General features: G+C 42.7%; 1 protein-coding gene across 2 annotated transcripts in view; it reads left to right on the top strand.

The window, feature by feature from the left end:
• LOC140716887 (ubiquitin-associated and SH3 domain-containing protein B-like) overlaps positions 1 to 25,742 on the top strand; it is a 157,994-nt gene that overhangs the window by 114,492 nt on the left and 17,760 nt on the right. For both annotated transcript variants that reach the window (XM_073029919.1, XM_073029920.1), the window contains exons 2-10: positions 44 to 97; positions 3,926 to 4,112; positions 7,679 to 7,877; positions 9,102 to 9,271; positions 11,811 to 12,019; positions 14,235 to 14,373; positions 16,788 to 16,908; positions 19,206 to 19,328; positions 21,128 to 21,220. In XM_073029919.1, coding sequence (XP_072886020.1) covers positions 44 to 97; positions 3,926 to 4,112; positions 7,679 to 7,877; positions 9,102 to 9,271; positions 11,811 to 12,019; positions 14,235 to 14,373; positions 16,788 to 16,908; positions 19,206 to 19,328; positions 21,128 to 21,220 — 1,295 coding nt within the window. The remainder of the gene's footprint in view (positions 1 to 43; positions 98 to 3,925; positions 4,113 to 7,678; positions 7,878 to 9,101; positions 9,272 to 11,810; positions 12,020 to 14,234; positions 14,374 to 16,787; positions 16,909 to 19,205; positions 19,329 to 21,127; positions 21,221 to 25,742) is intronic.

Genomic DNA, 25,742 nt, shown 5'->3' with positions numbered 1-25,742 from the left:
TAAAATCCAATGAGTTAACGATTCTTTCATCTTTTTCTTCCAGACTAAAGGCGTTAGCATCTACAGGCGGGAAGAGTGTCCAGGCAGCGTGTGATTGGTTGGTATCAGATTAATACCTACAAATGCACTTAACTATTTTCTCTTGCAGTAAAAGTTTACGTAGCGCTCTTCACCTTTTGTTAGTTACTAATTAATCAAGGGGATTATTGCTGGCTAGTCTCTATTGCCATGAAGTAATGTGTATTTAATGCATTGCCATGAATTTCCATGCAATTCATTTGCTTTCCTACCTAAGAGCCCCATAAATTCTAATGGTGTTTGTCACAGGAGGAAAAGATGTCACTGTGTGTTTATTTATCACCTCAAAACGTGTAGCCTCAGGAGTAATTTCCCCTAGGTGTAGAATGTTTGAGGAACAGTCCAGTCTGGCGTGAGAGGGGACAAATTAGATGGGAGACTATGTGTTGTGAAATTTGTTCGTCTCGGAGCCAAATAATTCAAGGGAAATCGAGAAACTTCCGTTCCGAAAAGTAGGTTATGGTGGAAATCTGGAATTCCCTCCGCAGTGAAGGGAGTGGATATTGGTGGGAAGTAAGGCATCAACTCTGTAATGTCCAGGCACAACAATTGTAAAGAAGAGGCATAGATTAAGTGGATAGCCAGAGACTTTTTCCCAGGCAGGGAATGGTTAATACAAGGGAATATAATTTAAGGTGATTGGAGGGATGTGTAAGGAGGATGTATTTTACACAGAGCGTGGTGAGAGCGCCCTGCCAGGGATGGTGGTAGAGGCAGAGATACATTAGGGACAGCTAAGAATCCCGTAGGTAGGCACATGGATAATAGAAAAATGGAGGGCTATGTAGGAGGGAAGGGTTAGATTGATCTTTGCGTAGGTTATAGTGTTGCACATCATGGGCCAAAAGGCCTGTACGATGCTGTGCTGTTACACATTCTACCTGGTTGAGATTCTTAGTTGAACAGCACATATCCTTAATGAGCTTACTGATTGCAAGGAAGCCCGTGCCCATGGTGACTCCAGCCACGTGCACCTCTCAATGGTGGGTTAAAATTTGACGGGGGATTGATGACTACACGTTCACAACAGCAGCTTGCTCTTTGCCAAGCGATTTGTTTCAAACAGTAACTTGGTGTGAGCAGGTATCTGAAAAGGAAACATCAAAGAGTGACAGAGAGAAGGAAAGAGAGGAGAAACTAATTGATGGAATTGCTTAATTGCTGGCAAGCAGTTCCAGGTCTGACCCTTGCTGACACTATTGATTGGAGCTGTGCAGAGACATGAGCAACGGTAGCCATAGCTGCCTGGAGTGTTTCCGGTTCTGCTAACTTTGGTGTATTACTCTGGGGTGAGGAGATGGGAGGTGGGGGGGAGTTCCTTAGCGCTCTCTGATTGCCACATTTCTGCTTGCAGGATGTGGCCAGTATGGTTAGCCAATGTGAGTGTGCATCTCCCTCTCTCTGCCTTTCCCTCTAAGGAGGCAACCGTCATTTTAGATAGAATGAGATTGTGTGGTTGATATTCTTGGTGTACTGAATTTCTGGCTTTGCCCTGTTCTCACAATTTTTTTAAGTACCCCTTTTCAAGGTATTTATTTACAGTAATGCCATCTTTGAATTCTTAAAGTTAAAACCAGCACTCACCTTGACCTTTGTGAATGAAGTTTTCTGACAAATGGATTGATTGCAAGTCTTGGATGATAACCTGTTCAATGATTTGCAGTTGACTCTGTTTTAGGATTGGAGTTTCAGTATTGTCTTCCACTGCTGTGTTCATTTTGCAAAGAGTGGATTTTGGATTAGGACATGGGAAGTGCTCTCTCAAGCTTCGTGGATTATTGTATTTACTGGTTTGTTTAGAACACAGGTTCCCAATGCACCTGGAGTCCATAGACCCCTTACCGAATGGTCCTTGGCATTAAGAAAAGTTGGAAACCCCTGGTTTAGAGTAACAATTTCCACCAAATGTCATTTGGTATCTTAATGTTCATCACAGATGATACCAAAGGATCAATGGGTGTTTTTGATCTGGATTGGGCAAGCTACAGTCCAAATCCCCATCTTGTCTGATGCCTATATGCACATTTTCCAGATGGAATTGGAGGTGGGTTGGGGATCCTTCCAGTTTTCTCTCCCACTGGGGGCCAAAACCAGCCCAGTTTGTCAGCATTAATCAGGGAACAAGACTGACTTTTATGGGAAGTGGGAAGCATGTGGTAATTGAGAGATTCCCCCCCACCCAAAAGTTCTCTTCCCAATGCTTGAGTACACAGTTTGATTGTTCCATGTTTTTATCCAAATTTGTGGTTCTTGAAAGGAAAGCCATGGAATTGGGAAAAACTACTACAGAATGAAATATTACAAAATGTGCCTTGGCAGTTGGAGACGAGTCTAAGATGGATAACCAGAGATGTGATTGGATGAGTGTATGGAAAATTATGGACATTTGAAAGAGATGAAGCAGGACTGTGGTACTTGGAGAAGTGGCCACCACTAGTGAAATGGAAGGAATCAAGGATGCTCAAGGATATTATAATACTACCTCACTTTTGGTCACCTATTCTGACAATGTTTCAGTGTATGGTCAAGGCACTATAAATCCAAGTAGCCATATTCAGAGATACAGTTGGGCTCAAGTCAGTGTTAAGTCCTTGAGTGTACTCCTATATCCCTTACAAAGCAGCATAAGGGACATAGGCATACACTTAAGGAGATTAGGAGGACAAAAAGGAGCCTTAAGTTGTATCTGGCAGATGAAAAATGGAGAATCTTACAATATTCTATGAATTTTCAGAGTGAAAAGATAGCTATGGAGAGAGCAGGTTCTCTAAGTATCAGTGTGGTAGTATATGTGTGGAGCCATGGGAAATTCTGTTTGTTGTGGTGATGGATGGTGAGTTGGAGGGAGGGAACAGTGATAACCTGGAGTATGTCAACATTATGAAGGAGGAAGAGTTGTTGGAGGTCCTTGAATGCATAGAGGTGAATAAATCCCTGACGCCTGATAAACTGTATCCTTGGATGTTATGGGAAGTAAGGAAGACAGCTGAGTGTTTTTGTATCTTTGTTAGCTACAGGTTGGGTACAGGAAACTGAAGGATAGTTCATGCTGGGCCTTTATTTAAGAAAGGCAGCAGGGCTAAGCCAGGGAGCTACAGGACAGTGAATCTCACATCCGTGGCAGGAAAGTTATTTGAAGGGATTCTGTGAGAAGGGATTTATTTGCATTGGGTAAGGGAAGAACTTATTAGGGATATTTAACATGGAAAATGAAGTTTGACAAATTTGCTTTTTATTTAAAGAGGTGACCAAGAGGATTGGCAAGTGCAGCGTGGTAGGCATTGTTTGTGTGGACTTTAGTGGAGCCTTTGACAAGGTCTGTATGGAAGGCTGGATGGTAAGGTTAGAACATGTGGGATCTGGTATGAAGGAGCCATATAGATATAAAGTTGTCTTGGTGGAAGGAGGCGGGGGGGTTGTTTTTCAGATAGGAGGCCTGTGCTCAGTGGTGAGCTGCAGAGATCTGTTGTTTGCCATGTATATTAATAACTTGGATGAGAATGCATGGTCAGTGAGTTTCAGGTGAAACGTTCCTCCAGCATTTTGTATGTGTTGCTCCTTAACGTTCGTTGTTGCTGGGTGAGTTTTGAGTGAGATCCCTGGATTGCTGCACCCAAACAACTGTTGCTATCAATTTGTTTCAGCAAATAATAGTCGGTTATACTGGAGTGGAATGAGGCAGGGGTGGGGTATTGACTGAGAAGGAAAGACACGGCTTTTGTTTCTTCTGAACATCTGGCACGAAGGTGCTGAGGGTTTATTAAACCTTGTACTATTGGAGGTAAGTGTGGTGATCACTTTATGCCATTTCTTGTGTCACTTCCATCTTGCCTTTCTGCTGTGTTAGGCTGTTTTCACACGTGGATGATCCCTTCCTGGATGACCCGCTTCCTCGAGAATATGTTCTCTACCTGCGACCAACTGGGCCTTTGGCGAACAAGCTGCTTGAGTACTGGCATCAGTCACGACAGCTGTGTGGCAAAAACAAGGCTCACAACATCTTCCCTCACATTACCCTCTGCCAGTTCTTCATGGTGAGTACCTGGGATCTTTGTGGAGATTTAATCCGATACTGGGTCCTGCACATAGTGAGCAGTGGTTTGATGCTGGGTCCTGTAGTGCTGTGGTCAGTGGCATGACACTGGATCCTGTAGGATGGGGTGTTACTGTTGTATGGTGGTCAATAGTATTTTTTTAAGCACTGTTGGCTTGATTATTGGATTATACAGCACTATGCTTGTAATGTGATCCTTGGTCTGGAAGGTGGGAGGTTAACATCAAGGCAGATTAGCTAGAAATACCAAGTGTGCCATGAAGCTCCACTTCTTCTTGAGACACTAACTGTAACAAAGTTGAGCTTCAATCATGGATGTGATATTGATAAATGACTGTGAACAAAACCAGAGGGCATCTCAACTGCATTACTGAGACACACAAAATGCTGGAGGAACTGAGCAGGCCAGGGAGCATCTATGGAAAAGAGCACAGTCAACTTTTTGGGCTGAGACCCTTCATCAGGACTGAAGAAAAAAGATGAGGAGTCAGAGTAAGAAGGTGGGGAAGGGGGAGGAAGAAAGACGAGGTGAGAGATGAAACTGGGAGGGGGAGGGGTGAAGTAAAGACCTGGGAAGTTGATTGGTGAAAGAGATACAGGGCTCGAGAAGGGGGAACCTAATAGGAGAGGATAGAAGGCCATGGAAGAAAGAAATGGGGGAGGAACACCAGAGGGAGGCGATAGGCCGGTTAGGAGATAATGTGAGAGAGGGAAAAGGGGATGGGGAATGGTGAAGGAGGGGAGGGCAGGCATTACCAGAAGTTCAGGAAGTCAATGTTCATGCCATCAGGTTGGAGGCTACCCAGACGGAATATAAGATGTTGCTCCTCCAACCTGAGTGTGGCCTCATTGTGACAGTAGAGGAGGCCATGGACTGACATGTCGGAATGGGAAGTGGAATTAATATGGGTGGCCACCAGGATGTTCTGCTTTTTCTGGTGGATGGAATGTAGGTGCGTGGTGAAATGGTCTTCCATGGAGCACCATGTATGACTTGGGCAGACTCACAGGTGAAGTGTCACCTCACCTAGAAGGACTGAATGGTAGTGAGGGAGGAGGTGTAGGGGCAGGTGTAGCACTTGCTGTGCTTGTAAGGGTAAGTGCCAGGAGGGAGATCAGTGGGGAGGGATGAATGGACAAGGGGGATGCATAGCGAGCGATTCCTACAGAAAGCAGTACGTGGCGGGGAGGGAAAGATATGCTTAGTGGTGGGATCCCATGAGGCTGCGTGGAACACGTGCTACACCTGCCCCTACACCTCCTCTCTCACTACCATTCAGGGCCCCAAACAGTCCTTCCAGGTGAGGTGTCACTTCAGCTGTGAGTCTGGCGGGGTCATCTACTGTATCCAGTGCTCCCGGTGTAGCCTCCTGTATATCAGTGAGACCCGATGTGGATTGGGAGACCACTTCACCAAGCACCTACGCTCCATCTGCCAGAAGAAGCGGGATCTCCCAGTTGCCGCCCATTTTAATTCCACTTCTCATTCCCATTCTGATATGTCTACCAATGGCCTCCTCTACTGTCATGATGAGACCACACTCAGGTTGGAGGAGCATTACCTTGTGTTCCGTCTGGGCAGCTTCCAACCAATGGTATGAACATCAATTTCTCAAATTTCAGTTAATGCCACCCCCCCCCCCATTATTCCCCATCACCTTTTCCCTCTCTCACCTCATCTCCTTGTCCTGCTTGGTGGCACAATAATATCAGCGCCAGACTCCGGAGTGAAGGTTCCCAAGTTCGAATCGAAGTCAGGTTGAGTGTCAAGCTAGCAACTCGGCCTGGTAAAAACAAGAATAGCTTGCTACGGAAACACCGTCACGATGATGCCCCGATAACTCCACTGCCGAGTTTAGGGCTATTCTTCTTCTACCTTATCTCCTTACCTGCCCATCACCTCCCTCTGGTGCTCCTACCCCCTTTTCTTTCTTCCATGGCCTTCTGTCCTCTCCTATTAGATTCCTCATTCTCCAGCCAGGTATCTCTCTCACCAATTAACTTCCTAGTTCTTTACTTTACCCCTCCCCGCTCCTGGTTTCACCGATCACCTTGTGCTTCATTCTCCCCTCCCCACACCTTCTAACTCTGACTCCTCATCTTTTTCTTTCTGCAGCCCTGATGGAGGATCTTGGCTCAAAACTTCAAATGTACTCTTTATCCATAAATGTTGCCTGGCCTGTTGCTTGGATTTCCAGCATCTGCAGATTTTCTCTTGTTTACATTCCTGATTCTTGTGTCTCCAACCAGAGTGTACCCGAGCAGACACAACACTGGCATCTGCTCACACTATTGAAAGTTGCCCAGGTATATCCTGTCTACCAAAGAAGAAGACAAATGCCAAATGGCTCAGTGCTGCTTAATCAGTGTGCTCCCAATCATAGCAAAGTGATGGGGAGACGTAATCAATAGTGCTATTATGTAGCATTTTCTCATAAAAGACCTGCTCAACAATGCCCAGTTTGTGTTTTGAAAGGAATCAGAATCCAGTTTATTATCACTGACATATGTTGTGAAATGTGTTATTTCATGGCAGCAGTGCAGTGCAGCACATTAAAAAATTACCATAAGTTACAAAAATGGTGCAAAAGATGAATACTGAGGTAATATTCATAAACTATTCAGAAATCTGATGGCAGAGAGGAAGAAGCTGGTGTTAAAATGTTGAGTGTTCAGGCTCTTGTACCACCTCCCTGATGGTGGGAACGTGTAGAGGGTATGTCCCAGAAGGTGACCTCACTCCGGATCGTTGCCTTGGTCACAATGTGGATCAAAGAGGTGAGGTGAAAGTAGCTGTTCTTGACCAAAAGGGCTACATTTGACTGAATTTGGCATCAAGATGTCCAGGTAAAATGGAAGGTTTCATGTGGAAAATACTCCAGTGGTTAGAATTGTACCTTGCTCAAAGAAATATGGTTGTCATTGTTGGAGGACCATCACCTCAGCCATGCGTCACTGCAGGCGCTTCTCAGAGCAGAGTTATCGGGAGAGCACAGTCAGTGCAGATCAGAAATAGCATCTCCTCCTCACTGCCATTCAACATCAGTGCTCCTCAAGGATGTAAGCTGAGCCCACTGCTCTTCCTGCATTGACAATAATGACATTGGGTGCAGTGGACTGATACTGGGCCATGTTGCATTGTGGGAAGTGGTCTGAAACTGGGCTATGCACTACTCTGGGGAGTGGTGGGAGACCAAGTCCTGTGGCTCCCTGGGCTGGGCTGTTTCTGTGTTTTCTATTTTTGCTTGGCGATGCAGCATGGTCACAGGCCCTTGCTCAATGAGCCTGTGCTGCCCAATTACACCCATGTGACCAATCAAATGTGGGAGGAAACTGGAGCAGCTGGAGGGAGAATATACAAAATCCTTCCAGGCAGCGGTGGAATTGAACCCAAGTTGCTAACGCTGTAATAGCATAATGCTAACTGCTATGCTACAGTGCCACTCTGAAGCATTGGTCTTGATGTGTTGGATCCCATCTCATTCTCCCGATGTTGGGTGCCCGATCTCGATGTGATTGACTGTACTGAGATTATTCCTGTTTCAGTGTGAGGACAGCAAAGTGGAGGGTCTCTGTGAAGCCTTGCAGAATACGGTGACCCGATGGAAAGAGACCTTCCCGCTTCCCCTTCCCCTGGAGCTCTACACTTCGTCAAACTTCATTGGTCTCTTTGTGGAGGAGGAGAGTGCAGAAATCATCAAGAAATTTGCAGCAGATTTTGCATCGGAGGCGACAAGTAAAGCAGGTGGGTAATCACACTAACAGTCATGTTAAATGTAACCTTAGCAATTGTAACAAATGTTATGATTTCAGCCAAAATCTGATTTGGGAGGTGATATGGGGAACACTAGTAAACAGAATTATCTGTATTGTGGGTGGTAGGTTGTACTCCCTCATTACTCTGAGGAGATTGAAGTCTTAAGTAACACTCCACAGAACTAATCACACGAGTGTGACATTAACCAGACCAGTCTCCCTTCTTGTGGGGGTAAAAGATCTCAAGGTCAAGGCAATGTTTTAGAATGGAGGGTAGGTGTTTTGTCTGGTGAATTTGGCCAGTATTCACCTCTTATCCATCCAGCCCTTCAACACCACTTCCATTTGTGGGAGCTTGCTCTGTATAAATTCTTTACTGTGTTTCCTACATTACAATAGCAATTGAATTTTTTACAAGGTACATTGACTGCAAGTTATTTTGCAATGATTTGATACTGTGAAGCTTTATTTCTTCTCCCTTCTAATTTCTGGCTTCTGCACTTATTTACATACACTGTGTTAGAAGAGGAGCATCCTGCTCGCCAGTGGTCCTGACCAAGTGGAACTGGGAGACCGGGCAGCATGAGCTCATCTGTGCAGAGTTCAGCATTCCACACAAAACATCATGGAAAACTTCCAACTGAGCCTTGGGAATGAGACAGCAGAGAGACAGTTAAAGACACAGTAACAGCCCAACGAGCTGCTGCTGCCCAATTATAAAAATATGGCCATTTAACCTACAAACCCATACATCTTTGGAGTGTGGGAGGAAATTGAAGCACCTGGAAGAAACCCCATTCAGTCACAGGGAGAACAAACAAACTCCTTCCAAACAGCGGCGGGATTTAACCCAGGTCAATGGTGCTGTAATAATGCTACTCCAACCACTATGCTACTGTGCTTGATTATTGGGTTGGTGCTGACAGAGAGCCATTCTGTATCCTGGTTGTAAACTGATATTGGACCTTGTGTAGTGAAAAATTATGGCCCCTCTCAGCTCCATTTGGTTGAGTTGCCTCCCCTCAATACTGGAACAATGAACTAACTTGATATGCGATTGAAAGCATACCTTTTGAGATGGTCTGCTTTGCAAGAAATGGATATTTTATAAGTCTATCATCTGTTCCTCCTACTCCTTTATTCCTATCTGAATCATCTTCAACTCTCTTGTTAATCCTCCAGCTTTCTCTAACTACTTTGTTGACTCTTGTAGATGTCCGAGTGGAACCCCACAAGAAGCAGCTCCATGTCACGCTTGCATATCATTTCCAGCCCAATCACCTGACTGCATTGGAAAAATTAGCTCGTGGCTTGGACCTGAAGCTGGGCTGTGACTGGGTTGCTGCTGTTTATTCCCGAGATATTCGATTTGCCAATCATGAGGTAAATAATTTTGCCCAAAGTGGGAATGGAAGGCTCCATGTTTCATCCAAATGTGGACAAACACTTTGACCATAGAGGATTAAAAGACAATGTTACTGTTTAACAAATCCATTGGAGAAAAATATTTGTACCTTAAACTTAGATAGTGTCCATCAATCAATTTAGCTTGTCTGTCTTTCAGTTAGATCTGTTTTTCTATAGCTTGTCTCCACAGTGGTCATGGAAAACAGGGTCATAACTATTGGAGGTCAGCCAACCAGAAGTGGATGAGGGAGCACTTCCTCATGCAATGGGCAGTGGAAATCTGGAACTCGTTCCTCTATTGAATTGAAAATTATAAAAGTGAGGTTGAATTTAATCATTATGGAACAATGGTGAGGAGATGGATTTAAGGTGCAAGTCAGTAATGGTCTGGTTGAATGGTTGGCAAAGACCAGGGTTCTAATAACTGCCTTCTGTTGGTATGTTCCAGCCCACGAATTCTGCTTAAAATGCAATTGGATGATTTACAATTCATGCATGTTTATTTTTGGAGCCTGGGGCAGTTCCTGGGGACACGGTTGCCATTCTATCCCCTACACTTCTGTTCATGACACCAGATTGCTCAAAGTGTTGTATTTGCTTGGACTTGACTACTCTTTGAAAGGGATTTCTGTAAAGGTTCTAAAATATAATCAGTTGCAAATCTCAAACATAATTTTGTCAGCCAGTGAGTTGGCACTGTGATTGGGTTGGAAACAAAATGAGATTTGTGAATTACAGTGACAAAATTCATACCAAAATAGCAGCAAATCAGGTTTTACAGAAAGAATACAAGGGGTGAAGGAGATTTGCACAAATCCAGATATTCGATGGCTCATTTATTCATGAAATACTCATGCCTCTGAACCAACCTGCACTGACCCCCCCCCCCCCACAATCTGCACGTGATTTTTGTACTTGCGAGATTCCCAGTATCCTTGAGCCCTCGTTGTTCGTGACAGTTTACATCCCAATAGAATGATAGAACATATTCTTGTCAATTATGTGTCAGGACCATGTGATTGATAAGTAACTAGTTGACTTTTTGACAATAGACAATAGACAATGGGTGCAGAAGTAGACCATTCGGCCCTTCGAGCCTGCACCGCCATTCTGAGATCATGGCTGATCATCTACTATCAATACCCGGTTCCTACCTTGTCCCCGTATCCCTTGATTCCCCTATCCATAAGATACCTATCTAGCTCCTTCTTGAAAGCGTCCAGAGAATTGGCCTCCACTGCCTTCTGAGGCAGTGCATTCCACACCCCCACAACTCTCTGGGAGTTGGATGTCATTAGCATGAGCATACTGCTCCTCTACTCACTACATACTTTCTGGTGAAATATACCTGCTTTGTTGCAGTTTTGGTATGAATTCTACTTGTTTCCTATTTATTAAAATCTTCCTTTGTCTCCGACTCAATGGCTTAGAACCAATTCACCAGCTAACACTGAATACAGGTTTTAAAAAAGGTTTAAAATTATTTAAATATAAATAAGCTTAGAATGTGAAATATTTTTTATAAGTCTAACATGAAGAAAAATGTCAAAAGCCTCATGTACTGTATCTTCATAGAAATTGGTGGTCCTGTTCACATCGAGCCCCTCAGTTTCACGTCACCCTTCATTTGAAGTATGTTCAGCTCCTAAACTGAGGGCAATTCAATAATACCCATTCGTGAATCTGAGATTGTGAGGAGGCTGGGTGTGCTGGTGTTATATCCACACTGCAACATATGAGTATAGAAGTTTTGAATCCTCAAGGTGGGTATGGATGTCAGTTGTCTTATGAACTGCCAGCCAAAATGGATTGGATCTGATACCATATGCAGCCCTGGGAGGGAAGATGCTCATTAGAATTGGCTATAGGCTGGATTGTGTGGCGGGATGGAGATGTCCCTACCAAAGGAGGTGTAAGGTGCTCCTTCAGTCAGCTAGCCTGCAAGTCACCATTGGGCAAGGTGTAGCACCCCTGATCAGGGTCATGCAAAGCCATGGGAGCAGGTGATGAAGGTCGTCTCAGCAGCTGGTGCGTATTACATCCTGGTTATGTGACCACTGAGACTAGGCAGACAATCAGAAGAGTATTGATATGTACAAACAAACTGGATGAACTCAGCTTGAACCGAGACCCTTCTCGGCCTGAAACGTTGACTGCTCATTTCAACGGATGCTGCCCGACCTGCTGAGTTCATCCAGCTTGTTTGTACATCTTGATTTGACCACAGCATCTGCAGTGTACTTTGTGAAGAGTATTGATGATGTCTGGGGTCACCCATCTTGTTGAGATACTGCCTAGAAGAAGGCAATGGCAAACCACTTCTGTAGAAAAATTTGCCAAGGACAATCATGATCATGGAATGACCACAATCTCCTAGTTTGTATGACACAGCACATAATGAATGATAGTCTGGATAAGTGTTAAGAACCATTTTAAATTATTTTTGACTTTCTGTGATTGGTTTGAAGGTGTAGCTATAGTATTTTAAAGTCCTTGCTGCTCTTTTTTTCCCCAGACTCTGCGAGTAATGTACCCATATACACCTCAGAACGATGATGAGCTGGAACTGGTGCAAGGAGACTTTATATTCATGTCGCCACTTGAGCAAAGCAGCACCAGTGAGGGCTGGATCTTTGGTACCTCACTCGCAACAGGCTGCTCTGGCCTGCTTCCAGAAAACTACATCGCCAAGGCAGACGAATGCGATACATGGGTCTTTCATGGGTAAGTAGTGTCTGAGTGCTCTTGTCGTATCTCCATTGTCATGGCAACAAGAAGAATAACCAAATTAGCCTTCTACAAGAATGTCATTGTTGGAGGATTCAGAAATAGGCCCAAAGGTAAGGTTAAAGGAAAAACAATAGTTGAAAGCGAGATTAAAAGCATATGTTTGATCAACTCCCGCTAGTCATGAGAGACACATTTGTGGTCCTGGCTAGCTTTACCTTCAATGATGTTGGTAGGCCATAAAATTGAGAGGACTGTAAAATGGTGATGTGGCACAAAATAACCTTGAAGCTTAGGGTTGATCCTTTTGCAAAAAAAATACAATTACTAATAATGACTGAAATGGGAAAAAATTGAATATCATTTATTTTCATAAAAGTAAATGAGTTTATCAGATAACTCAAGGTAAGTGATTGCATACTATGGGATGAAGTCACAAGTTAAGAAAATGCTTCCCCTTTTAAACATCTTAAATTTGAGGTGTTTCTTCACTTTAGTTTGATGTAACACATGAGTACAGATGCTGGAATCTGGAGGACAGGCAGCATCTATGAAGAGAAATAGACAGTTGATGTTTCACATTGAAACCTGTCAATTTGACTGAGTCCAGATGAAGGGTCTTAACTCAAAATGCTGATTGGCTGCCCAGTTCCCTCCAAAGATGCTGCCTGACTTGGCTACTCCAGCATTTTGTGTGTTACTTTAATGTGCCTCGCTAGTCTGTTTTCCCTGGGTGTTGACTGATATTGAACATTCAATATCAGTTTCTTGCAAGAATGCTCAATGAACCTTGCAAGAAAAAAATATCCAGTTCTTGGAGCACTGCTGTTCATTAAATCTGTCTGTGACACTTTTCAATAGTGCACAGAGATACACTGTTGGATTTCCAATAACAGGACCACAGCATAAATATTTCATTGCTATGAAACAGTTTGAGTTATCTTGGGATCTTGAAAGGCACTTTGCAAAAGCATATCTTCACTATTTTGTATTTCAGTCAATGACTGAGTGGAACATTCTCAATAGATTAGTCTATTCCAATTGCTTAATGGGTCAATTTCAGCAGTAATTTATTAGTGTTTGCATATGGCATCGTGACTGACGTGTCTATACTCAAGGGTGTCAGAAGAGCTCTCAAGCAGTGGTGTTGTAGCAAGCAGATACTCTCACTGCATTATTGATTGCATGATAAATGTTGGTCACTGGGACAATGACCTTGGGGGTGGTTCAGTATATAGTAGTCTTGCCTCTGAATTAATAGGGTGCAATGTCAAGTGCTACTTGAGAGACCTGAATGCAGAATAATCGACAGTCCAGTGGGGTACTGACCTTATCAGGTCTATGCCCTTCATCATAAAGCTCAATAAGGACATCCGTCAGCCTCCTACGTTCAGTGAGAACAATCCCAGGCTATCCATTCTTTATGTGAAGCCCTCCATTGCCGGTAGTATCCTGGTGAATTTCTTCTGCATTCTTTCTACTGTCACTGCATCCTTGCTATGGTGCAATAACGAGAGCTGTAGGTATATTCCAAATGTGGCCTAACCAAAATTTTGCACAGCTGCCACTTGTCATCCCACTTCTTGGACTCGGTGCTTCAACCTACAAAAGTAAGTATGCTGAATGTTGCCTTCAATATCTGTGTCACTACCTTTAGGGAACTCTGTACTTGCACCCCAAAGTCTCTTGATATCAACATTACCAAGGTCCCTGCCATTTATTGTATATATCCTTCAGCACACGAATTGCTGGTGTGCATTACCTCTTGTGTCTGGATTAAATTCCACCTGCCAATGCTCCACCCAACTTTCCAGCTGATCTGTTTCCCTTTGTATCTTGTAACAACCTTCTTTACTATCTCCAGTTCCACCAGTAGTCCAGGTCAGGGTGATTTGCTTACTTTTACTGAATGGGTTCTCCATCTCTGACTTCAAGCAGATCAATTGTATGTTTAACATGGTCAGTTTGAGTCTGGGGTAGTGAGGAGATGTTTGCAAATACTTGCACTACGTTAGGGCAGCCACCACTATCACGGTTACTAAGAACAGGTCATCATCACATTGCTGTTTGGAGGAACTGGTGGTCAGACTTCCTCCATCCCACCAGCAGCTCTACTACTTGGGTGTGTGACTGATATATGCTATAGAGATGTAGGGCTGTCTCTCATCTAATTTACTGATACAAAGACTTTGTCTCCTGGGTGTTTACTCAGATCGAACTCATTTCTGACTGCGGCTGCTCCTGCTGGTGCCGGTTTATGTGACGGAGCTCTTCGGAGGAGGAACCACGAAGAGCAGGGGCCAGGCGAGGCTCTGTCACTGCCTTCCAATGTCATCTGCCACCCAATGTCGGTAAGCTACATTTCCACTGGAACTAACCAATTAGTGTTGAAGGGAAGTGGATAGTCCTGTTTATATATTTTTTTAAAAAAGTGGCTTGCAGAAGCTTGGGGTCAGATCATACGCCCTGTGCCAACACTTGGACTCACTCACTGGTAATTTTCCCATGTCTCTGGCAATGAATCTCCTAAGCTTTTATTCTAGTGCCTTTGGAATGAATGTTTCATCGTTTGAGCAATATGTTCCACCCCCATATTTCTCTGAATCTCACTCAGGTTCCATTGCCAATTGACTTCATCTTCTAGGTGAAACTATTTCATTATATATCCATTGAGCTCGCTTAATAAATCTACTGAATCTTAATGTTCCCTTTAAAAAGGTGGCAAAGCCAACATTTGCAGCACCTCTCTGATAAACCTGTTCTACTTAGCATCCCTCCTAGGGTGTGATGCTAAACCAAACTCTCACCCACCATGAGCGCGGTAGGAGAGCGATGGAAACTGGTTGACATCAGCTGAGGGTGGGATTTCTGTCGCCAGAGACACCAAATGTGCACAGTGTGCCACCTGCTGGATAACAACAAGCAACACGATGGCCAAAACTTTCATTTCCAAAATTTCCCAGAAGAGGCTGGGGTATGGATTCCTGCAAGTCCCTGCCATGTGTTACGTACCCCGTAACTGGGTCACTTACCAGCAAAGAAGAGAGGTCCGTTGAAGTCTGATGGTACTATTTTTAACAGTATTTATTGATAGAAATACACAAAAATAATATCAATGCAAACACACAGATAATATACGTCGTCAATACTAAATCTAAAAGCGCGGGTATAATAATAATCAATAAGAAATAGCTCTATCGTTGTCTAGGGGATAATGTATTGTCCAATGGGAATATAAAAGTCACTTTAGTTCAGTCAAGCTGTAGGCTGCAGCCTTTGGTTGGAGAGAGAGACGGGTTAAAACTTGCCCATTCCTTTTATGATGTCAATCCTTCGAGAGTCGTTGGGAGTTGAGTTCCCCGTTGTTAGCTAAAAACCGTTTTTCCGTGGCAAAGGCCACCGATTCCGGGCAAATGGAAGCGGATGCACATGACCTTCCACCGGCTTTCGCTATTATGGGATCGCTGGCGTTTCTTCTGGTGCGTCTGAGGGGCTGTTCCCACAGACCCTCTTTTTATCCTGACTCACAGGGTCGCAGATGTCAATCAGGTTGGGATGATGCAATCCCTCCACCAACCTCCCCCTCGGTTCATTGCCTGGGGGGGGCTTGGATGCATCGTGCCGGATGCAATACACAAGTCTGTCTCCAAGAGACAATAGCCGGTATCAATGGGTCCGCCTTTCGGAGGCCAGGACACATTCCACCCTTTTGTGGATTCTGCATGTCTTTCTCTCATTTCCTGTGTCTCCTGAACTGACTCAATAGTGATCTTGCGATTCTCACAAAGGAGGGGGCTACCCTGCACCCTTCGGCCCCTCAGAGCTGTGGTACATTCATAACACATGTTAATAAAAATGATGCTCACTGCTAGATGGTGGTATTTTTGTTATGTTTAAAAATACTGTTACATTTATAGTTTAAAATATGATATCTCCCAAAGTAACAGGCAAATTAACAAGAAATGCAAAAGGATTACAGATTTTGTAACTTGGTTGGAACACTAATGCCTTCACCAAACTCTAAATGCATGGGCAATTGGAAATGTGAAAAATGTTGTACGTGTTTTACGGGTGGGTCAGGGCTGGTCGAGTAGTGGAATTCCCGTGAAGGAGGTCACAAACCATTTGCAGACATTAATTTTCGAGCTCTCCAGCAGCTGACAATGAATGAAGTGGGTAATTGCCATCCAGTGCAGCATGTGGAATAAACAAGTCTAAGTTCACCTGGACATACTGCCCTTACTAATCAATGACCTGTCAACCTCCACTTTAAATTGGCCTCCGCAGTCATCTATGGCAATGAATTCCACAGATTCAACTCCTTCTGGCTCCAAAAAAATTCCTCCTCATCTCTGTTCTAAAATGATGTATCTTTGATCTGTGCCCTCTGGTCCTAGACTCCCCCAGTGTTGGAAACACCCTCTACATTTCACTCTGTCTAAGCCTTTCAAAATTCGATAGGTTTCAATGAGATCTCCTCCCATTCTTCTGAACTCCAGCAAGTACAGGTCCAAAGCCATCCAATGCTCCTTGTATGTTAACCCTTTCATTCCCAAAATCATTCTCTTGACCCTTCTCTGGGCACTCTCCAATTTCAGTTGAACATCTAAATTGGTCAATCAACAAGCAAACGTTTGGAGAAGTCAGTATTGAATGAGGTCCCAGATGGAAAGTGCCTATTTGTTCATGTTGTTTGAGATTTTTTCCCCTATTGTTTGCCTTTCATTGTGTTTCTTAAGTGTTCATTTACTTCGTCTTGTCACAGATGCTGTATAAGAGCTCTCGGTCCAGTCCACAGAAACGGGATCTGTACATCTGCCGACATGGAGAGAGGATGGATGTGGTTTTTGGGAAGCACTGGCTCTCTCAATGCTTTGATTCAAAAGGTTTGTATGTGTCCCTGCTTACAGGAAGCATTTGTTTCCATTAGTTTGATCTGATCCAAGGAAGAACATGTAGGGTAGAGTTTCACAGCCCCTGAAAACACTGGCAAGGCTGGCATTTTCCAGTACAGTACTGAGTGCTGAACTGTTGGGGTGTCCTCTTGGGTTAAAGCAAAGTCCTTTTGGGTGGATGCATAAAGATGCAATGATGAGCTTCAAAAGGACAGCAAATCTTATCTTGAAATCAACAATGACTTCTTCCTTTGTTTCGTTGCTATCAGTGGGGCTTGCCTTTAATCTTATCTTGAAATCAACAATGACCTCTTCCTTTGTTTCGTTGCTATCAGTGGGGCTTGCCTTTAGCAAATCTCCTATATTATAGTAGTGACGATCCTTTGAATATTTATTTGGTTGGAAGTTCTTTCTGACTTCCTGAGTCAAGAAAGATGATAGAAAAATGCAGATCTGTTGTAATCTTATATGATTATGGTTCCATGAGAGTCTATTACCTTAATCATGCTGGAATACTTAGTCCCACAAGCTGTTGGGCGAGTTAGAATCCATGACTATCCAAATCCTGTAACATTCATTTTCCTGCAATAGGCAGTGATGAGGAATGAGAAACAAAATTTCATCTTCTAGCTTAGACTCTGTGGTCTGTGAGTTCTTTTCAGCTCGTTCTTTTTCTCTTTTTAGCAGTTTGTGCAATTTGTTGGTTGGTTTGAAGTTCTTCTTTGAACGGGTTTCAGGGTTTTCTTTGTTTTGTGGCTGTCTGTGGGAAGGCGAATCTCAGGGTTGTGCACTGCATGCACACTTTGATAATAAGCGTTCTTTGAATCTTTGAAGGTGCCTGTTCAAATTTGTCGCCATGGGTACACACAGCCAGGGTATAAATGCCATAAAAATGAGCTTTTTTGCAGCAGCAGAAACACAGTACATTACAAACATGATTTGCATCAGCTTAAATTAACATACAGTAATATAATATTCGATGAATCTCTTTTGAGGATCTGGTGGCTGGTTAACTTTTAACGACTCCATTGCTGTCAATGCATGGATAACGGGAAAGGCTTTTTTTAAAAAACTTTTTTTTTATTAGTTTTTCAAAACATTTTACAAATTAAAAACCCTAAATCCCAATGAGGAGCATTAATACAGTGCAAAATTAAGCGTACAATAACAATATGCTACAAAGGAAGAGAATTTAACAAAAAAGCACCTAAATTAAAGACAAGTGAGCTTAGTGTCCTCCCCAAGCCCCAAAACACAAGATAAAAAACAACAACAACTCCAGACCGACCACAACACAGTATAAAGAGTATAGGTCAGGACAGTCAAACTCCCAGACTGTGAATACATTTAGCAGCAGAGGATAATAATGCCTACTACCAGAAAAAAAGGGAGCTGAAAGCAAGGGACCGAAAAGAAGAAAAAAAAGAGAGAAAAAAAAAATCCTAGTCAGGAGGAAGGTTATGAAAGTACTCGATAAAAGGTCCCCAGACCTTATGGAACTTTAGATCCGAATTAAGAACTGAATAATGAATTTTTTTGAGGTCCAAGCAGGCCATAATGTCGTTAAGCCATTGCGCATGAGTGGGCGGGGCAACATCTCTCCATCTAAGGAGGATCAAGCGTCTAGCCAGGAGAGAGGCAAAGGATAGTATTCGGCATTTGGTCGGACCCAGACATAGATCTGTCTCGCCCCAAAAACCAAACAGAGCAATTAAGGGGTTTGGTTCTAGGTGCTGATTCAGAATACCTGATAATGTAGTGAAGACATCTTTCCAGAATTTCTCCAAGCTAGGACAGAGCCAGTACATATGGATGAGAGAGGCCACGCCCCTCTTGCATTTATCACAGAGCGGGCTAATGCCAAGGAGAGGCATTTTTAATGTTGGTTTGAGAAAGATACGAAGACCATGTCTGAATACTGTGGCTTCTGGACTTGATTCAGGGATTGAGGTATGTTGTTAGACAGAGGACTATGGTGTACCATAAGGTGACAACAACGAGAGATGCCAAATGTTCTCTCAAGGCATTTTTTTTACTTGTAGCTACAGTGCCTCATGGTATCTTTCCCTTAGTCCCTTCTCCCCTTGAAGTCAACAGTCGGCATTTTGAAACTGTGTCCTCTTTGGCTATCGATTGATTTCCCTCACTGACCTGCTGCTGGGAATTTAAAGTAAACGGAAATATTAATCTCTTCAAAGTGAATGTGCTAATTCTAAATCTCATTTTAACTGTGGGATTTTGTTCAAACATTTTTCAAGATAATCCTCTGACATTTGCTCTCAAAATAGGTATTTACATACGGTCCAATTTGAACATGCTCCCAGCTTTACCTCAGAGAAGTGGCGGCTACAAAGACTATGAGAAAGATGCTCCTATCACTGTGTTTGGCTGCACACAGGCCAGGCTTGTCGGTAAGATAATTCTAGTTTGAGTCATCTCATGCTTTGCTGTGCATCTTGTTCCTCTCTTTGTTACTCTCGTATAACAAGGCACTCTTGTGCCCCATTTGCTTCACAATTGTTGGTTTGGGCCCACAATTGTAAAGGGAAAGGAAGTTGATTCTCAGTTGTACAAAACCTCTCTCAACTGGAGAACTGTATTGAGTTTTGTGCACCATATCAAGTCAAGTCAAGTTTATTGTCATTTAACTATATACATGTATACCGTCAAATGAGACAATGTTTCTCAAAACAGGGGTATAAAGCGCAGTCTACATAACATACAATAACTTATGAAAGTAAGGATAAAATTTACAGATGAATTATGCATAAATAACAAACTAAAGTGTATAAGTTAAGTATTGTCATGTACAGAACAGATTAACCAGTGATACTTCAAATGCGATGTAGCAGGGAGTTTGGAAGCCTAATGGCCTGAAAGAAGAAACTGTTTCCTATCCTGATCCTTCTTGTCTCTATGTATCGGAGTTTCCTGCCTGGTGGTAGAAAGTCAGAGGGTGCTGGATGGATGGCTGGGGTGGGATCCTGGGTAATACTAAGGGCCCTGTGTATGCTGCCATCCTGATAAATGTCCTTTATGGATGGTAGGGAGATCCCTATGATCCTCTTGGCAGTTCTCACAGTCCTTTGTAGGGACTTCCAATCCAATACTCTGCTGCTCCCATACCAGATGGAGATGCAACTTGTCAGGACGCTCTCAATGGTGCTCCTGTAAAATGCAGTTAAGAGTTGGGGGGTGCTCACTTGCCGCAATCTCCTTCGGAAGTGGAGGTGCTGCTGTGTCGTCTTGTTCAGGGAGGTGATGCTAAGGGACCAGATGAGGTCATCAGTGATGTATATTCCCAGGAACTTGCTGCACTTAGCTCTCTCTACGGAGGAGCCGTGTATTCGCAGAGGGGGATGGTTCATCTACACCTTCCTGAAGTCCACTGCGACTTCCTTGGTCTTCTCCACATTCAGGCTTAGGTTGTTCCTCTCACACCAATCCACCAGCTGCTCCACTTCCTCTCTGCACTTCATCTTGTCATCATTGTTGATGAGACCAACTACTATTGTGTCATCTGCAAAATCGAGACAAGGTGTGGGTGAAGATCTGATTTATTTGTATAATATTTGGACTGGCACTTTGATCAAGGATTAATTTGATTGAGGTGTTTTAATGGCATTAGGATTTGTTGATTAAATACAAAGAAACCTTGTTCTCCAGTAGGGTATCATGAAAGCAGCACAAGCCAAAACCAAGAGCTAGGAAGGGGAGTGGGTGACTTTATTTTACACAGAGCAGTGGAAGCTGGATAATCTGACTCTGATGAGAGTTCTGGCTGCAGGATTCTACTATTTAATATGGAGGTGGGTTGGAAACTGGAATTCTGCCACAGATCTGAAATGATCATTTCATTCAGAGAAACACTGTCAGTTATTTTGAGTACAAGATGGGTCTAAGCATCTGCAAAATGAAATTTAGGTCTTGATTTGATTTCATTTTGTATTCTTTCATTAAGGGGCATTGCGTTTGTGGTCGGCATTTAATGGAGACATCATTAATTGCCCTTCAGGAGGTGGTGACAATGAGCCAGTATTGGGACAGCTGAAAATGATTTAAGAGGAGTTAGGCAGGAAATTTTTAATCAAACCTAATAACAATTAGGGCACAGTATTATAACCTCCTCACAACTTGCAAGGAAGAAGCTGAAGGCATTGTCTGAAGAGCATGTTGGAAGATGAATCTGATTGTTGTGTGTGACTTGCAGGCGAGGCTCTCCTGGAGAGTAAATCTGTAATTGACTACGTGTACAGCTCACCCTCCCTTCGCTGTGTGCAGACTGCATTCAACATACTAAGAGGTAAGAGGACATTACAGGTTGTTAACACATCCATTGCTTGCTTTACATTATCTAAACTACAACTCCTTTCCAGATGTCTCACTCTGTCCCCTCCACTAAGGCTTTTGACTTCAATAGCCTGTCGTGTTTTCTCTCATGGTCCTCCTAGTTCCTTCACTACTTTCCCCAGACCCCTTGCCTTTACTTCCCCAGACTTTCCTGCACCTTTTATAACAGACATCCCCAAAATCCCTCACTTTGAGCATGTGACTGGTTATAATTAACTGGTGATTTCAGCCATGCACTTTTCCTAAAGCTTGCATGATTGTCTTCAGTGACTCATAGTTTTTGGAAAATCACCAAAGATGTGATTTGGGTTGTATGTGCTGGCTAGGATGGAACTGGCTGAGTCCTGTCAGTCAGTAACTGGAATCCACAACATTAAGTCACTAGAATAGAATGCATGGACCTCCATTGTGTTATCTAGCTATCCTCCATGCATTTTGTACTACCGGGTTCAAGGGCAGCTCGACCTTGCTGTTGTAGGATTATGGAAACGTTCCCTTGCATAATAGGATAGACTATTGCTCTTATAATCCACCTTGCTTTGATCTTGTACCTTATTGGCTCACTACACTGCACTTTCTCTGCAGTCACTATGCTTTATCCTGTTTTCTGTTATTGTTTTATCTTGTACAACCTCAATGTACTGTAATGAATTGATCTGTGTGAACACAAGACAAAATGCTCAAAAGAACATTTCTTATCAAAGTATGTACGCAGTATACAACCCTGCGATTAGTCTTCCCACAGACAGCCATGAAACAAAGAAACACCGTTCAAAGAAAACATCAAATACCCAACACGCATAAAAACCAAATTGCACAAACGGCAAAAACCAAATAACACACAGAATCTTAAACCACAGAATCCTTGAAACAGTCTAGGAATGTTCAGTTTAGTTCCGTTCAATTTAGCGCTGTGTTGTTCATTGACTGCAGGTCATAGAGCTGGTCCATCCTGATAAAATCGCGCAAAAATGACAATATAAACAAAAGCGGAAACACATGTAACATGAACTACAGAGTTCTCTAAAAACGAGTCCAATCCACAAACCGTGCCAATCAAACCTCGCCCAAGACCCAAGACTCCTGCATTTTCCTCCGGCGGCAGTGAGCAAGAGGGAGAGCTACTCTAGTCAAACGGAGGCAGACAGTGCTGAACAGCCACTCACCTTTCACTCTCTTCCTCATTGATTTCAATCTTGCTCAACATTTTAATGGGCAAGTTGGCTGAGAATTAGAGCTCATCCTGGTTTCTCGCTCTGCCATTAGGCTGCACACTCCGTTCTCAACCAAGCCAAATTCCCTTGGCTATGGATATGCATATAAAACACTGAAGAAACGTATGTATTTCAATAATTAAACCACTGCGTTGCTTAGTAATAATTGTAGCTTTCATCGGGGCAGGGCCTTTCACATGCTCCATTAAAATTGTTCCAATCGTTGACCAACTGTAGCTTAACGCTTTTCCAATGACCTATGGCGTTTCACCTCTTTCTGATCACTTTATTACTTCCACTTTATTTTCAATCGTGATCGTCATTATTTTCATGAACAGAAACACTGCGGATTCAGAGCTGCGCCGGGTCCTAAAGACCACCGCACTGAGACAGGTTAAATAAGATCCGGGGTTCCACTGGGTCCTGAAGTCCACCGCACTGGTCAGGCTAAATACGGGACTTCAGCATCCACGTTTTTTGGTATCCGCATGGGGTCCCAGAACCAATCCCCCACAGATAAGGAGGGTCGACTGTATATTTAAAAGAAGTAGTTTTATGAGCTGTCTGCAGGGCGTCGCTGTTATTTGCGTTGGTTGCTGGTGCCATTTTGCTCATTGTATACATCAGGGGTGGCCAAAATTACTTAATGTAAGAGCCACATACGATTAACTTCAGAAGTTTGAGAGCTGCAAGACATGAACAAAATTTATACACACGTTTTTATTGTTACATACACATTTTGTTACAAAAATTTTATATAAATGTTAAGAAATACATGTATGCAATAATATTCATGCATGTAGTTTTTTAAACTGTTAATTTGTATTAGTTTCAGTAATCATAATTTACATATATACCAAATGTTTTCAAAATCTTGACCGATGATTGTTTTAACTATATTGAGCGTATTTAATACGGTAATGAACCATGGGGACACCTAAGAAAAATATGCGAATTTGCATTTCAGTAACATAAGATTAGACTGCCAAAAATAAAAGGGAAAAAAACTGAGATACTTTTAATGATATGTATTTGTCTAAGTAAATATCTGGTCAAAACATGGAGGAAAATATGTAAAAGAAAAAAGCAAACCAATAAAATTAGAGATATTTTAATCAGATTCCACCTTATAAAATTACAGTCTTAGCTTGTCAACACCATGAATTGTTTCTTTTAATGCCACCAAGTCCAACATCTCTTCTTTCACAGTTACACCAGAGGAAACATAACGAATAAATACTGCCAGTTGTGGGTTGTCTTGTATGTCTGTAGATTCACCAAGAGCTAAGCTGAATGCAAGGGAATTCTTTACATCATTTTGCCTGCAACATCAGCACTGATCTAGGAGATACGCCTCTCTGTAGTGTGGCGTGAAACTGGTGTTTGTGCTATTAGTCGCTGAAGTTTTGTGTTATTTGGATCTAACACTGCAACAACTTCAGCTATATTCTTCTTAACAAATTCGTCATCAGAATATGGGCGTTTAGCACGAGCGATGTTCCATGACATAACGAAACTAGCTTCAGTCATATCGGCTTCCTTACTGAGCGTTGTCAACAGTGTCTGCTGGCTATTTAGAGATGATTTTAACACAGTTAATTTGTTTTTCTGTAATTCGGATTTATGTGGATAATCAGCCGAAAAGTTTTTGTGATTTGTTTCATAGTGGCGTTTCAAATTACTGGCTTTGTAATGACTGAGTGACACATTGCAGATAAGACACAAAGGTTTACCACCTTTAACGGTGAATGCAAAATCTTCCTCCCACTGTGGCTTAAAATGTCTGTTTCCATCTTCATATTTTTGTTTCTTACAATTTGATGACGCCATCTTCCTTCACAAAATTTTCAGAGACACTTGTAGACTAAACTTGTATCCGCAGTGTACCAACTAGGTCTGCACAATTCAGCGTCTTGTGTTACGCTGTGTTAATGTACATGACATGATTGAGGTTGGGCCTAGACTCTCTAACACTTTGAGCACTAAACGACGTAGACCTATGTCTGCGCTACTTTTGCCTTCAGCGCCCAATGACGTAGATCTACATCGTTTCATTTGAAACTCGCGCCTCTGTCTTCAAGCTGTCTTCAGCGCCACATAGTGATTCTCACCAACTCTTGAGCGATGGAATTAAGTCTCAAGGGATTTCCCATGGTTCTATTTATCACCAAAATGCTTTCCCATTCATTTCTACGCAATGGCAGCATGTGGTAAAAAGGAGATCAACCAACATATTTCCATGAGCCGCACATTGAATGCCAAAGAGCCGCATGTGGCTCGCAAGCCGCGGTTTGGCCAGCCCTGGTATGCATGCTCGTAATTATATACAAGCTTTTCACTGAACATCAGTACATATGACAAAAACAAACCCATTCCAATTTCAATCCTGCTTTCACAAAAAAAATCTAATTTCATCCATGCAGTGGGTTTGCAGTGGTGCTTGGATAATTATTTTAAAAGTCTACTTGGTCTGCAAATACTTACTTTTCTTAAATTATTCTTGTTGAATTTTCTTATGAGGAGAGGTTGAACAGGCTGGGCTTATGTCTGTTAGAGATAAGGAGAAAGAAAGTTGTCTTGATTGAAATACAAGATTCTGGGGCTGTTGAGCAGGGTGGATATGGACTGGATTTTTCCTCTTGAGTTTAAAAAAGAGAGGTTGGTATTTTCTCAAAGGATCATGAGTTTTTGAAACTGTCCTCCTGTAAAGGGGATGGAAAAGTCTTGGAAAACTTTGAAGACAGAGTTAGATTCTTGATAAGCACAGGGATGAAAGGTTACTGGAAGTAGACAGGATAATGGAATTGAATGATCCCACTGAGTGGTGGAGCAAGCTTGAGGAAGACAGCACCCTGCTCCTAACTTGTACCTTTATGTGTCAGAATCTAAGCACTCTCCCTCCAAGAATGACCAACAAAATTGGGTCAGTAGCCACAGATTTTTGAAAACTTGGAGAATTTAACTGAGGTGTGCAGCAAATTAGAATGATGTGCTGTGCAATTTATGCCATGCTCTGTACTAAGTAAACCTGATAGATCAGGTAGTCTTTTTTCTCATTTCTTTTTGTCTTTCACATAAGTCGAGGTGTCCCTTTCCTTCCAACCTAAGTCACTGATGCTGTCTTGGGGCAGTTCTTTAGAGTATTGCTGGGAAGATCCATGTGTGCTTGCTTGTGGATTTTTATTCTCTTTTACTCCATTTTTATTTTCCTCTGTTCATTTCATCTTTCATTCTTCTATTTTCCATCTCTTTTCCTCCTGT

Source organism: Hemitrygon akajei, chromosome 26 (assembly GCF_048418815.1).
Source record: "Hemitrygon akajei chromosome 26, sHemAka1.3, whole genome shotgun sequence".
NCBI lineage: Eukaryota > Metazoa > Chordata > Chondrichthyes > Myliobatiformes > Dasyatidae > Hemitrygon > Hemitrygon akajei.
The sequence above is the reverse complement of the archived record's forward strand: the minus strand, read 5'-3'. Positions and strand labels throughout refer to the sequence as shown.